Source organism: Trichosurus vulpecula, chromosome 6 (genome assembly GCF_011100635.1).
Source record: "Trichosurus vulpecula isolate mTriVul1 chromosome 6, mTriVul1.pri, whole genome shotgun sequence".
NCBI lineage: Eukaryota > Metazoa > Chordata > Mammalia > Diprotodontia > Phalangeridae > Trichosurus > Trichosurus vulpecula.
The window spans coordinates 165,236,402-165,252,929 of NC_050578.1; the positions used below are offsets into that span (position 1 = coordinate 165,236,402).

The 16,528-nt window shown below is 34.8% G+C and overlaps 1 protein-coding gene across 1 annotated transcript in view; it reads left to right on the forward strand.

Annotated features, from left to right (window-relative positions):
- Positions 1–16,528, forward strand: part of ATP8A1 (ATPase phospholipid transporting 8A1) — a 297,433-nt gene that overhangs the window by 94,546 nt on the left and 186,359 nt on the right. The window contains exons 11-14 of the mRNA XM_036763200.1: positions 2,035–2,200; positions 4,640–4,767; positions 9,341–9,418; positions 10,604–10,692. Of these exons, the coding sequence (XP_036619095.1) occupies positions 2,035–2,200; positions 4,640–4,767; positions 9,341–9,418; positions 10,604–10,692 (461 nt within the window). The remainder of the gene's footprint in view (positions 1–2,034; positions 2,201–4,639; positions 4,768–9,340; positions 9,419–10,603; positions 10,693–16,528) is intronic.

Below are 16,528 nucleotides of genomic sequence, written 5' to 3' on the forward strand. Positions count from 1 at the left end.
TATTAAAGACATTGAAAAGAGAAAGGGAGAAAAGTCGCAAACTGACCTTGTAATCTTTCTTCTCCAAATCAAACCTCCCCTCTTCCAGGCGTCTTTGTTTCTCCCAAAGGCACTTCGATGCTTTCAATCTCCCAAGCTCATGACTTCAGTGTTGTCCTGAAGTCCTCATTCCTTCACCCCTCCCCCCATGTCCAGTCAGTTGCCAAATCTTACCATTGCTACCATTACATCACCTCTCAGAGCCAATCTTTTTTTTTTTTTTGACTCACACAGCTACCCACTCTAGTTCAGGTTCTTTTAACCTTTCATCTTGATTATTGCAACTGACTTATTAATCTCCATGCCTTATCTGTCACCACTCCATCCTCCACCACTCGATCCTACACAATGCTGCCAAAGTAATTTTCCTTATGTGCAGACTTGAACACATGATTCTCCTACTTGGCCAACCCCAAAGGTTCTCACTGCCTCTAGGATAAAATATAAACTTCCTTTTTGTTTTGTTTTGTTTTGTTTTTGCTTTTGAAGCCTCTTACCTTCCAACCCCAATCTATCTGTCCAGCATTATTAGACATTACTTCCCTCCTACATTCTGTATTCCAGTCAAACTGGACTTCCTCTTCCTCCCGTATATCCCTCCACTTCCTTTCTACGTAGCTTTGTACCTGCCATCCCCTTTGTGTTGAATGTACTCCTTCCTCACCTTATAGAATTCCTTTCTTCTTCACGAGGCAGTTCAAGGACCATCTTCTACAGGAAGCCTTTCGTAATCCCTCAAATTTCTAGTTTTCTCTCTCCCAAACCTCCTTCTAATTAGCTACTTTGCATTTATTTGTGTTTATTGTCTTTATCTTCTGTTTATACTCATCTATGTATGTCTCTCCCATTTGAATGTAAGTTGTTTTCAAGGAGGCATTGTTTCATTCTTTGCACTGGTATCCCTATCCTCTAGAACAGTGCCTGACACACAGTTGGTGCTTCATAAATGCTTATTAGTTGAGTGACTGATTGATTGATTAGGCCCATACTCCTCTATGTTATAGTGACAACTGAGGAAGATTCTGGAAATCTGCAAAGGGTAGCTCTGGCCAGCCAGCTCCACATCTGTAGAACTAGAAGTAAATTATTATTAAGAGTCAAAGAAATACTTATTGATGAGCAGAAGCTAAGGAGAATGATAAATGTCATGTAGATTAGTAGTGTCAGACTCAAAGAAGAACAGGGCCTCTAATCTGTACATAACAATCCCAATGGGCAATGTATTGACTTAGTTTTAAAATGTAAAATTATCTATGTTTTGTTGTATTTTTATTTATTTTGTTAAATATTCCCCAGTTGCATTTTACTCTGGCTTGGGTCATACTGGACGCGTTTTGGGCCTTGTGTGTCCCATGTTTGACACCTCTGATGTGGATGGTGAAGGAGCAGGTGTCACCTGTATTTACAAATTAAACTTTTCATCCATTAACAGAAACCTACTCCCCCATCCACTGCCTTTCTCTACTCCTTTGTAAGGCTTCATAGAAAATCCTTTTAAATGTTTAAAGGATTAATGAGCTTTTTCTTAGGGACCAGCGGAAGGAAAACCAAGGATTCATGGGGTGTTAGTAAGCAAAAAGAAATGAGGGTGGTAGCTTGAAACCTGAAGGTAGCACAAAGTAGCTGAAACCCAGCCTGGCTCATGGAACAGTATTGGGGTTGCAGGGATTCCTTTGGCATATAATATAGGCACATATAAATTCAAAGGGAAGCATTTTATATAAGTTTTACTTGGAGATATTTTGTTTATTTGTAAAGGATTTTTTGTTTCTTTTACTGTCTTTTACTGTTGAATGATTATAATATTGAATTTGAGTTTGTAAGATAAGCTGTAACTTTTGCAAATAAATATTTTCCCCCACTTTATTCTAATAATTTAAATCTCGTTGTACAAGGAAATATGGCTTGCATGGTTTATAAACTATTATACACATGTACACTCAAGCACACACATTTTGAGAACTCATTTTGGTAGTTTGTATTTTTTCTCTGCAGAATTCAACAAGCCCACCCCTGAAGCTCTCCAATGTGGAACGGATTACAAACATACAAATTCTGATTTTATTTTGTATCTTGATTGCCATGTCTCTAATCTGTTCCATTGGTTCAGCTATTTGGAATCGAAGGCATTCTGGAAGGGACTGGTATCTCAATCTCAATTGTAAGTCAAAATAATTGTATCAAAAGGTGTTTCCTATGTGATAAGGATAATTTTGGTACCCATGTTTAAATAGTTTCAAACAGCCATCTTTGAAGACAATGAAAAGAGCTGTTTGTTACTTTTATATGAGTCCTTTTGAAATAGAGGACTCTCAGCTTATGAGAATACTAATTCTAGAATATATAAATGGGATTCAATAGGCCATGAGCCATGTTAAATCATATACTTTCTCAGATCCAGATAATGATGTACTCATTGCATTGTGTTGCATTTTTTCCTTAAAATTTATTCAGAAATTTCTCAATGAATGACTGTGGGTAAAACATCAAAGCACTGTGGACTCTTGCAGATGTGCCCAGAAGGCATTCACTGTCTCTCAGTCTCTCTCTTTGAGGCAACAAAGAGCTGGCCTTGTGTTAGTAAGACCTAGACCTCAAGTCCTACCTTAGAAAAACACCGACTTCGTGACCTTGGGCATGGTCTTTAACTTCTCAGTGCCTCAGACAGAAGAAATCAAATCTAGACTACAAAAAAATCCTTGTAGCATTTGGAAAATATTCCCACTGTTCCTGGAAAATAAGTCTGATATAAAAGGCAAAGAGAAGCTAGTTTTTATGTTTGCTGTAAAGATAAAATTACTGAAAAGAAATGTTTAATCAATTTATTTTTATAATCTTCTTTTTTGGATGAAACTTTTATAAGAATACAAGGTGGTTTAACAAATATACACAGGGATATACAGCAAATGAAAATTTCTTTTTAAATGATTTTTTTAAAAGTAGGAAATTGCCCAGTTACATTTACTAATGAAAGCAAAGCTCAAGTAAGTTTGTATTTGTGGTGATTACAATAATCATTTCAGAGCTTTAAAGTATTTTACAAGCTTTAAAATGTACTAAAAGTGAAAGTACTTTGACTGCTCATGAGAGCAAATGAATTCTCTCCTATTAATCAAGTTTTCCTGCTGGGAAGTGTCATTAAAATAGTTTCCTTTAAGAAAATTTATATTCTTTACTATTATGGACTTAATGAAACACTAATGAACATTTCTAGTAAATGCTTTGCAATTCCTTTTGATATGTATCTAGCTAATAAATAATTCTCACTCTAGAAAATGTAAAAAAAGAAAGCCGTGAAATCTTTTAGAAAAAGACTAATTTTCTTCCTCTGCTTTCTAACATTTATTCAGGGATGCACACCTTCCAAAGCTAGTCTTAAAGTAATTGATTTGATATCCTTATGTCATTTATTATTCCTATAGCCTATAATAATAGACCTGGTGCTATTATCACTTTGTACTTATGTTGTTTATAATTGATTGGGGAAGCAGTAAGTAGTAGGTACAGAAGTAACTGACACAAGGGAAAGACTCAAATGAATGATGGTAAAGCAGAGATATGAGCACAGTCTTACAAGAAGGTGGAAGAGAGAGAGAGAGAACTTTCCCTTGCTCCTTTATGGAAAGTTTTCCATAAGAGGTAGCATCTAAATTGCATCTTGAAAAAAAGTCAAGGATTTCAGCCAATGAAGATGAGGACGAAAGTTCAGTCTAGGAATAACATATTATGATGATGAATGAACAGAATCGAAAGCTAGGGCAAGGTGAGATCAAGGGGCAAAGTCCATGGTGACTGGGATGTAAACAGGAGTAGGATGAGATAAAGTTGGAAAGCGGATTGTGGGAGGGCCTTTGAATGCCAGTTATGAGCCTGGGATACTGAGAGGATAATGGTGCCGTTAACAAAAATGAAAACATTAGAGAGACGGCTCAGGGAGAAGGTTACATGACAGTGATCATGAGAGATGGGATTTGAACCCAACTCCTCTGACTCTGCAGAAAGAAGAGAAAGTTGGACAAAAAGAGAGCCTAGTATAGAAATACCCAGGGAAGGGGAGAAAGGAGGATAAGGTCGTGGCAAGAGAAATAAAGCTGGAGAAGTTAGAAAGGCAGGAAAATCACAAATATTCAGTGTAAAGATGTGTGTGAGCAGGATGGAATATTTTTCATTTTGATTGTTGATGAGGCAGAGCATTATTTATTTAAATCTGAGGGAAATACATACCATAGAGAGGTTTTTTTTTTTTAAACAGGCTCCTGATAAGACCTTGTGGTAAGATAATCCTCACTTCTGTGAGATCTGCACATTCAAACCCACTGCTTTTACCTTGTTGTCCAAGGACTTCCTGATTAGTAATAAAGCTTGAAATCCTTGATAGTGCTTACCATGTCATCAGATTCTTAAAAGGACTGCCACCAGTGTGAACATTGATACTGAAACACAACTCATATATTTGAGAAAAAGGGACTGATATCAGCCCAACATGCATTAAAAGCTGATCATTATTTATCTCACATTTTAGAAGACAAATTATTTTCCTGTTGAAGTTATTTTCCTTTTTTTTTTCACCAGAAATAACTGTGTTTTCCCTTTTTAACAGATGGTGGAGCTAACAATTTTGGATTGAATTTCTTGACTTTTATCATCCTTTTCAACAACCTCATTCCAATCAGCTTGTTGGTTACATTGGAAGTTGTTAAATTTACCCAGGCTTACTTCATAAATTGGGTAAATAGGATTACTTATCGTTGTTTATATCAATCGTGTATGTTGTGTTATTTGTCAGGCGACATCTGTTGCTTGCATTTTTTCTTACATTAACAGTTTTTTATTACAAAATATACATTCAATTTTGAGGGGACTTAAGGGAAATTTTGAAAAAAATTTGTTGCACGTGTGAAGGGAAACAATTTTGTGCATAATTAGAAATTTTTTGAAGCTACTATAACATTAAAAATATTTGTTGTATGCAGTCATCTGCTGAACTGAGCATTTATTCAGAGTCAAAAGTGTAATGTATTAAAAATTCAAGACTATAGAATCATACAGTTACATTTTAAAATTATTTTATTTAAAATGTATTTTTATTATTTGCTTTCTTCACTTTTCTAGTCAAATAATGTGTGACTCTCTTCCATTTTAAAATTTGAACTTTCAAAATATGTATTAAAATCTGGATTAAAATACAATTCCCTAAAAATTCCCTAAAAAAATTCCCCTAAAAAAAAGACACTGTGAAACTGCAACTCAAATTCTAGATATATAACCAATATAACCATGAGCAAATCATTAAACTTTATTTCCCTGGACCTCAGTTTCCCCATCTGCAGTTGAGGGGGTTGGAACAACCTCTAAGTTCCTTTCCAACTTAAAATTCTAGTGGTGATGAGGTTTGAGCCCAATTTTGGTTAGTTGGCTTTGTATTGACCCAAGGCTAGAGACTATGTACCTTTCATCTACTGCCTTATAGAGGCATTCTTCTGCCTGTGAGATGATTACTAGAGAAAATGTAGGTGAAACATAACATCTGGCTCATTAATTGGCTTTTAGATAGAGAGAGGGTGTGGACCTGTTATTTCACTGGTATAGGAAACTAACTCCCTGGTGAGGAAGCTCCTTCTGCCAATCCAGGTTAGTGCCTTCTCTGCAATTTTTAGTCTTAGAAATTTGTCTAGTGCACTAAGAGCTCGAATGACTTTCTCAGGGCCTCCCAATTCCTATGTGTCAGGAACCTGAACTAAAGTCTTCCTGGCCCTAAGGCCATTCTTTATCCACTACACCAACCTCTCTATGTTCATGGCACATCTAGGGCACTTGGTAAATGATTGCTGATTGCTTGAGTGATAGATTTAAAATGTCCCCTATTGCTGGGCGGGGCGGGGGGAACCCTCAAAACTCCCCTCAGTAGTATCTCCTAATATCGTGAGTTTTGACGAACAGCATTGTTGTTGCCCCCTTTCAAAATTAATTTACTACTAAGCATAGTGCCTTACTAGAAAGAACATTAGAGCAATTATTCACAAATCATTTGACCTTTGAAAAGCCCAATTTGGCATTTTACCTCACACTTTTTAGTATTTGGGCATACCTAGCATATTGTATGCACCACAGTAATTCACTCTTCCATGATGAGGTGAATTTCAGCAGTTTAAATAAATTCTTTCATTTGGTGTTCTGCGTAGTCTAAATTTTTGTAAATCTAGATATTGAAATAAAATGGTGGACATTCCTTCATTGCCAGAATTTTTTTAGGTCCTTTGTTGTTCCAATAGCAATGTTCTTCTTCTAAAACGTAAAACTAATAACTACAAATGTATTAGATCCATTCTCTCACTCCCCTTAAGGATCTTGAGAGGCTTACTGCTTACCTGGTGGTGTCTCTTTCATTTTCATGTTTCTTCTCTCTGTGGTTTTTTAATTAATATTTGCCCTGAGGGAGATTTAAAACTGACAACATTTCTCACCCTTCAAGACTAAAGTCTTCAGTGTTAGGTACCAAAATTGAATCCTCTGAAGATAAGTTATGCCTTTCTTCTTGATAAACTAAATCCATTTTTAGATGCTTACCATATGACAACCATATTTTCTTAACTAAAATTTTGGATACACGGTCAAACTAAATTTTTTTCTGACTTATGCTCACTAAACGAAAGTTTTACTTGGGATTTTTTTAATGGTACTGATAATGATACCTTGCTGATAAAACCATAAATGCTTCACATATTCATGTAATCCTACTGCTGTTACTAATAACTGACACATATGCACTCTCTTAAGGGTTAAGCCTCCTAGTAGTCCAATTTGGCTAGAGTATAGAGTACTTGAAGGCAAGAAACATGAAATAAAACTAGGAAGGTAGATTGAAGACACATTGCAAAGGGCCTTAGGCTCCAAACTGACAAGTTTATTCTAAAGATAATAATTAATAACAATAATAATAACAAATAACATTTTTATGTAGCACCTACTATGTGCCAGGAATAATGCTAAGCACTTTAAAAATATTATCTCAATTGATTTTTAACTAAAACCCAAAGAGGTAGGTGTTATTATTATCTCCATTCTACAGATTAGGAAACTGAGGCAAACAGAGTTATGTGTCCAGAGACATATAGCTAGTAAATGTCTAAGGTTTTATTTGAAGTCAGGTCTTCCTGACTCCAGGTTCAAAACTCTCTTGACTGTGCCATCTAGCTGCCCCTAGAAAGCCACCGAAGTTAAGGAATGACATGATCAGATCTGTGTCATAGAAATATTATTTTGGTAGCTGTATAGAAAATGTATTATAGAGAAGAGAGACTGGAATTAATTGTAATAATTCATGTAATGGTAAGGAAGGAATGGATGTGAATTATAGGGAAGTAAGATCTACAGGTTTTGCCTTAGGAGTGAAAGTGATGTTAGAAAGGAAAGAGTTAAAGATTATTCTGAGGTATAGGTGAATTAAAAAACTGTAGTGGTCTAAGCAGAATTAAGAAAATATAGAGGAAAAGTGGTTTTGGGGGCAAAGATCTGCTTTTGAATCACCATCAATTCTGCTTTTGAACGTAACTCACATTTGTAAATAAAATTATATTCCAAGTGGACTTAAGGTTTCACTACTTACAGGCGCAATAATGTGAAGACTTGGAAAAATATAGAATTATTTCATAAAGCAAATAATCTTTTTTGTCTCACTTATCTTCATATATCTGGATTACTTGAAGTGGGCTGTCTAAACCGTAAATTAAGAAATCAAATTTGATATGTATTTTTCTTCTTGTATTTGACACTGGAAAATAAGTATATTATAAATTATTTGTTATAGACTACTTTATGGTTCTTTAAAAATGTGAGCCTTTAAAATCAAAATAAATACACTAACTTTGCAGGGCTATAGAAGTGAATAAGCAAGATATATTTATTTTGGCAAAATGTAACAATAAAATTTTACTAACTCATGATTAATGGCCATAATACTGTCTGAATTAATGGGACTTCTGATTTATAGAATATTTTGAAAGATCTATAATTGAGTATTAAGTAGCCACATGAGCTTTAATAGTGAAACAATTGTTAGTATTAATTGCTCAAACTAGACTAAGTGAAACATGGTGCATTGGAAAGAGGATTGCACTATATATCAAAAGACTTAAATTCTATTCCTGATTTTGTTTATAACTAGTTGTACCACCTGAGTTGAAATTGCTTAATGTCAAGCTATAGAAGAACAAATTGTCCTGGAGTAAGCTTAGCCAAATCCTTAACCTTCATCTATCAAATGAATATTTTGGACAAAATGATATTTGACTTTGTAAGCCCTAAAAATCTATGATTCTGATGTATTATTACCAAATAGAAAAATCCTCAGGTGAGCAACTTTTCCCTGTGTTTTCTCTTTTATTTTAGAATTCTAAAATATATTAAGACTAAGTTGTTTTTAAAACTATGATAAAGGCAGTGGTATTATCATTAAATGTTTTCAGAAAAATTGGATGAAATCGAGCTTGTCTTCTGTATGTGGGTGGTTAAATGTATTGCTATCATTTAAGCAACCACTTGGATTGGTAAAGTTTTAATCAGATATCATTAAAGATTTAAAAACTGATCCACTGACTGACATAGTAGGTAGAGAATCTCAAAGCGTAGAGGAGTCAAGGTCAAGGTCAAATTTTGCCTCTGTCTGTTGGACATTGAACAAATCACTTAATCTCTCTGTACTCTAGGCCACTCTAAGCTGTACAGAAGGTGTCAATCTACATTTGTAGAGGAAGTTTCCACACCTTCTTGTTGTTCAGTCATTTTGGCCATGTCAAACTCATTGTGACCCTATTTGGGGTTTCCTTGGCAGAGATACTGGAGTAGTTTACAACCATTTCCTTCTCCAGCTCATGTTACAGATAAGGAAACTGAGGCAAACAGGGTTCAGTGACTTGCCTGGGGTCACACAGCTAGTAAGTGTGTGAGGTTGGATTTGAACTCAAGAGGATGCCTCAGGCCTCACACTCTGTTCACTTAACTACCTGGCTGCCCTGTTTCCTCACCTAGGAGTTCCCTATACCAATGAAATTACTGTTCCTCTCCCTGACTTCATCCCTTAAGTAATGTCTGCCTGTCCATCTCTGTCTCTGTCTTTTTAAAGAACAGACAATATCCCCATTAGACTTCTTAAGAATGGGGATTGTTTTTTGCCTTTCTTTGTATTCTCAGTTTTTACCTGGGTCACAGGAACTGTGAGGCTTATCATAGGAGTTTAATTATTGTTAGTTGATGGAAAATACCTGATTTATGAGTGTATATTCACTTTTGGTTTGATTTTTAGGATCTAGATATGCACTATGAACCTACAGACACTTCTGCTATGGCTCGGACATCCAATCTTAATGAAGAACTTGGCCAGGTAAATGAAATACCTCAGAATATGAGAATGGGAATCAGACTTGTTTCTAGCTGACCTGGGGGATCCTAGACAGATCACTTAATCTATTGAACCAGCATTTGGTTCATGGATGTGTTTTATGAAATGACTGGGGAAGGGATGTCATTATAGGGAGAGAGTTCTCTAAAGAAATTTATGCTCTAAAGATAAAATTATTAAGCAAGCATAGGGATTTACTACTAAAATTTATATAGAGGATTTATTATCTATAGATAATCCCTGGCTCTTAATAACTATATGACCTTGGGTGGGTCATTTAAATTCTCTGGGACTTAGCATCCTCATGTTCTAAAATGTGGTATTTGTACTAGACAACTTCACAGCTTCCTTCTAGCTCTAAATCTATGAATCTTTGAATAAGATCCAATGATCTTATGACTGTTATTATATTTTTTTGGTATAAATGGAGAAGTTAGTATATAGTGTTATCTCCCCCATTCGTTTTTGAGCTCCTTGAGGGCAGGGTTTGTCTTTTGCTGCTTTTTGTATTCCTAGTGTTTAGCACAGTGCCTAGAATATAGTAGGCACTTAATAAATGCTTATTGAGTGAGTGAGTGTTAATTGACATCTCATAAAGATGATCAATAGGAAGGAATCTCTTGGATCAATAGTTGCTTCCTACTTAGACTTAACACTCTAAAAACACTTAAGTTTTGTTCATGGCAGTATAAAAGGCAGAACTTTTCCTGTATACTATTGCCATTTACCAACTTTACGTTTAATGACAGTTATGCTTGCCTGATGAGATCTATTATTGTTTGACGTCACTTCCCTAAATACCATACCTTCCTAGTTCATTATCTGCTGCCTTGGGAGACCCTGATAAGCAGTTTACTTATTTACAGACAATAAGCAATACTACTTTTGACATATTTATGCCATTCGTTACCATAAACTATACAATCTGAATGGATTCCACTGTGCATTTATTTTCATTGGCAATCATATGTGAAGCTTACTGTAAAGTATATTGGAAAATAATTGAACTGCTCAGAGATAAGTAGAAACAAATCAGTTAAAATTGATTTGCCAGTGAAAAGCAAAACAGGAAGTAGATTGGGTTCCTCTCTTCATGCTTATCATTTAATGGACAAGGATGAAAATGAGCTTTAGAATTTTAATATGAAGTTTTAAACATTTGTTTAGGTTAAATACATATTTTCTGACAAAACTGGTACCCTGACTTGCAATGTAATGCAGTTTAAGAAATGTACAATAGCCGGAATTGCTTATGGGTAAGTTGTTTTCTTTTGTTATATTTTTCCCGGTTAAAGAATGTCCTATATAGGTTCAATTTAAATTCTCAGCTTAACTTAGCTTGTTTATTTCCTCCCTCAACATAAATTGAAGGTGAATTTTCCTCTAACTGGTATTATTCTTAATAACAAGCTTACCCAGTATTTTCTTTTCAATTGAAAGTCACTTTAACTTTGATTGTCTATTTTCCTTTTCCACACAGCTCGCTCCCTTTTCAGTTCTAGAATTTTGGCTGTCAGGACCTTCCTGAAGTTATCCTCCCCAGTGCTCTCTATTAGGATTTTCTGAAGACCTCAGCTAATCTTCTGCAATAGTAGTAGGATCACAAGCATATTGGCATAAGAGTAGAGAATATCTTGCCTATATTATAAACTGCAGTTTGAACTCAGGCAGTTTTCAAAGTAAAATGATTTTATTGCCCCATTAAGAGGAGTCCCTTCCTAATTTGCTGTCATTTCTCTCCCAAGGTTAAATTTTTTTTTAAACAGTTTTTTTATTTTATTTTACCAGAACACAAATACAAAATAGAGAAAAAAAACAAAAACATATCATAAACTTAAATATTGAAACTTAAATATAAAGAAAGAAAAAAAGCATGTAATGTGCATAGCAGAACGTAGGAGAGGATTCAGAATATGTAACAATAAATTTTCATTTCCAGAAAGCCTATATGATAAATAATACACCTTGTGTTGAGAATTGTCCATCTTTTCTTTGCTTCCTTGTGTTTTCTTTTGTTCTCTGCTGTGCACTTTTTAGCTTTGTTCTTTTTTCCCCTCCCCCAACCCCCAGAAGGCTATAATATAATTTGGATATATTTCTCGATATATACATACACATACAGATATATGCATACACTTATACATATATACATGCGTGTATAGACATATACTTTCCCAAACACACTCTACTCTGATCTTTGTTTTTTATTTTTGTACATATCTTTTGTTTCCTATCCTTCCTGCCTCCTCTACTTTACTTCTACCCACTACATTGCCTTCCTATTACTTGCCTTCCCCCCTCTAGGGAACCCTTCCCTATCCTCCCATTCCCATTAATCTAAATTCCATTTACCTATTCCCTCATTCTCCCCTCTAAAAATCCCTCCCTTATCCTAATTCTTCCCTTGTCCTCTCCCCCCTCACTATACCCCTACCATTTCATTTCTTCTAAATTTAGAAGACTTTATACTTTTCTAAATATATATGTATTGTTCTCTCTTAAACCCATTTCTGATGAAAGTAGGTTACCAGAACTACCAGCCCTCCTCCCCCATCTAAATCCTCTATGTCCTTTCTTCCTCTTGTACCTTTTTTGTATAAAATAGTTACTCTTTTTTAGCTGTTTCTAAATGGTTTTACTTTTTTAATTCACATCACAGTCAGGTGTATGCCCCTCTTTCTTATGAGCTCGACAATTATTAATAAGAATCTCGGACATACAGTTTACATTTTATATTATATAAAAGGTAAACAGTCTATCCTTATGAATTCTTTATAGTCAGTCTTTGGTATGTACCTTATGTTTCTCTTGGTTCTTGTATGTCAAATCTTTTATTAAGCTGAGGATTTTTTTAACAAAGTCTTGAAAGTCTGAGGGTTTGTCAAATGTCCATATTTTTTTTCATTCAAGATAATACTTAAATTTGAAGGGTATAATATTTTTGGCTGAAGCCCCAGGTCTTTTGCCCTTCTATATATTGTGTTCCAAGACCTGTGGTCCTTTAATGTCTTGTGCAACTCTAATTGTGACACCCTCATATTTAAATTGTTTTAATCTTGGTGCTTCTCAGGGTTAAATCTTGATCAGGTTTTTAATGGCTCCCAGGTCCTAGTGTGAGAGAGTCTATTCCTTTTTACAAAGTATGTTTGTCTAAGTTGTTAGAAGTGCTGCTTTTTGATAAAGGCAGAGTAATGTCAAAGAATTAATTTTACAGAGCCTTCATTTATTAGAAAGATGTGATTAAAGAGGAATATTGTGTTTTCTGATTATGGTCCACCTTGAAGCTGGATCAATATTACAGAATTTTCCTGGTCCCATTCTTATTTACTATGTTTAAAAAAATAAGCACTCTAGGCATTAAAACACTCTCATGTTCACACACGATCATACTCATTCAATCTTTTCCCCTCATATGCCCATGTGCACATGTATGCACAGATAGCAGTAAATCAGTGTTTAAAATTATATACTTAGAGTTACCTGTTTAAAGCACTTTCATTTCTTGAAAAGTGTTCATTTAAAGGAATTAGATGGAAATGTCCATCTTTCCTTTATATTTGAACATAAACCCCACAAAATACCAACTCTCTAATGTTCATTTTCAAATGGCACACACCTGAGGACTCATTTTGGATTTGTAGGCAAAGTTGCCATTTGAAATGCTAATCTTTGCTCCATTCCCTAAAGATGTAGTCAGCACGCTTCCATGCTGAGAGTAAGGTGAACCTTTAACTTGATAGTAAAATGTGCTTATTGTCAAATACATTTCTGTGGAGGTTTATCAGGACCCTCATCTTGGTATGCAAATAGTGGTACCTGAAAATAGCTTGGTTCTGCTAATACTTTTGCCCCCGTGCAAATGTATTCAACATTATAGCAATAGTAGCAGCTAAAGTGCTCCTTCAGGCCCCATATGGCAGAGCTGAGCAAAGAGGAAGCTTGTCTCCAAGAGATAGCAAAATGTCATCAATGTTATTCTCTCTGCCCGAAATATATGTTTAGAATCAGCCACCTCTTATTGATTTCCTCGTGGGGTTTTATGTTTATGGCAACATTCCCAACATCTTTAACAAGTAAGGAAGGGGCTTTTACATAGGCAAGGATCAATTTCAACTAGGAGTAAAAGGATTTGAAACCTAATGTTTTGTCATTTGAGTTTATTTAGAAAATTATTTTAATATGTTTACTATATTTTAAAAATATTGTTAAATTTCTTTGGATTGTTCTGTGATTCAAAATGTCTAACAAGTCAGATAGACTTCTTTAGACCTTAAATTACTGAGATGTGAATGGAATAGATTGATGTATTCCTAAATTTTATAATCTTTAATGTGGTGAGATACAATGGTGAAATAGCATATATGGAAAGAAATTAAACTATATTATAACTGGAGTAGTGCTCCTTTAGGCATTAATGAATATAGCTTGTTTGGTTCACCAAAATTATCACTTTAGAGACATATCCATCCACATAATCTTCAAAATTAACTAAAGAGTATTTAATCTTTTTCTCATGGTGATGGTTATGATTTTTTTCACTTCATGCTTGAAAAGATATTAAAATAATTTAATCACAATCAGAAAAAATCTTAAATTTATTAAATTAATGATGATCATTAAATGATTTACTTTTCACTTGTTAATATTTAATAGCTAAGATGTGATTTTCTAGTATTGATGTATCAGGCTTGAAAATTTTTTTACGAAGTAAAAATATTTGTATGTATGTGTGTGTGACTCTGTTTCAAATGGACATAGGCAATTTTTAAAACCCTCTTCAGAGACAGAATTGGCTGATAGATAATGCTATCATCTTGGCAAATTGGAGTGTGGGTACTTTACCAATTTTGTAACTTTCTATTCACAGACTTGCTCCAGCATATCTTTCTAGTCTTTTTTCATGTTATTTCCTGTTAAAAACTCTATGTTCCAGCCAAATGGGACTACCAGACATTCCCCAAACACAATATTTCCATCTTGTCTCTGTGCTTTTCATCCAAAGTGTCCCTATTTCCTGGAATGCACTCCATGCTCATTTCCACATGATGTAATTTTACTACTCTGAAGCCAGCTCCACCATGAAGACTTTCATGATTGCCTACTGAAACTACTTTTCCTTTCCAAATTTGCCCCAGAGACCATTATCCACTGTCACACTATACCCTAAATGTGCCTAGCCTTCTAGATATTGTATTCCTACAATGGACTACAAATGTGTTGAGAGTAGAAATAGTCATTTTTTAAAAATTGTGTATCCCGAGAGCTTAGCACAGTGCCTTGCTGCATTAAAGAAATGTATTGAGTGTAATTGAAATAGGGTTGAAAAGATATGTTGAAGCCAGACTCTGGAAGGCCTTCAGTTTGTTTTGGCTTAGCATTTGGTATATTTTTTCTGAAACCATTAAGGGTTTTTGAGCAGAAGAATGCTCAGACCAATGGATTGGAGAGTGAAGTACAATCTAGAGGCCAGACACAATAATAAGCGCAAGAGGTAGTGAGATGAACTTTTTTTCTTATATCTTTGAGTAGTAATAAATAAGGTCATGAGCCACAAAGAACATACCAATACATTATGGGGTGAGCAGCAATGTGCTGTTATAAAAACTACTGATAACTGCACACTGTAAGTCAGCTGATTTTAAAAAGAAATTTTTAGTAAAGTGAAATGTCTTTGTGTACATGAATTTTATTTTTCCTACTTTCAATAACATTTTGTGATTATGAGGAACTATTAAAAATTGTGATTCTTTTTAGTACTTAAAAAGTTTAAGATTTCAAGGCAAGCCTCTATAGAGTGATTAATTCTTCTTTGATTCTAGCCTCACTCTTTGAGTAATTACCACCAAGTAAATTGAGGTCCTATTTCTGAGTGCGTAGGCCCATTCTTCTTCAAGTCAGAATAATTGAGATGTATTTTGCAAATGACCTACTTGTTAATGCATTTCCCACAAAAAATGAAATTACCAACAGCACATATTTGGTTATTCTGTATTTTTATAACCATGATATGCAAGTTAAAATAAAGGTTAAAATAATACAATCACATTAGTACTTAGATATTTTTGTCACCAAACTCAAATACTATTAAGCATGCTTACCTAAATATTTACTTTTTCTCAATTTGAAGACTTCCCTAGGAGTTTTTCATAGCTCCTGGCCGTTTTCCATCTGTGACAGTTATCTGCTTAACAGGAGGAACATGTTAACACATTTTGTTAGCTCTGGACACTTCTGGCATTGGCTAATCTGCCTAGAACAGGCTGCATTTAATTTCTATCAACAAAGACTGCAGCTTTGGGCTTTTAGAGGACAGTCTTTAACACTGAAAGAATCTGGATCCTGCTAATCTCTTGCAACTACTTAAAGTAAAGCAATCAAGAATATTTATTAAGTGTGTTTTATGTATTCTGGGCTAGATGCTCCATGAGATACAAAAAATCCAGGTGCCTGCCTTCAAAGAATTTATAGTCTGGTTAAGAAGATAAGACAAATGCATGTGAAAAGTCAATACTAAGACAAAAATAAAAGATCTCAGAAGACTATATATAATACATGATTGTGGGAGGAGTGATGAAGTTAAGTACTTGTTTGGTGATGAGACTGAATTTGTCTGAGAAGCCTTCCTGAAGGAAGTGGATTTTGAGCTGTATTTTGAAGTTTGCATAGTATTTAGGTATACAGGAAGGAGGAAGGAACTTTAGATGGATGGTACAGGTGGGAAGAAGAATAACATGAGCAGAGATATGTGGGAAAGAAGTGGTCCTAACAGGTAATCTCACAGAGGAAGACTGCATGATAACAATGGTCTGGGCAATAAAAGCCAGGTTAGGAGTTGGACTTTCATTCACATGGGCTGCCAGCAAAGATTTTTGAGTGAGTAAATGAAATGATTAAATCAATGATGTAGGGAAATTAATTTAGAAGTTTTGTGTATTTTAGCTCTGAGGATGAAAAGAAACTTGTGGCAAGGAATCTAGTTAAAGATTCTTACCCAGGGATGAGATGGTAAGGTGATGAATTAGGGTGGTGGTAATGGGAAAGAGAAGGAAGATAAGCAGAATTTGTAGATTGAACATGAGTACTGAGGGAATG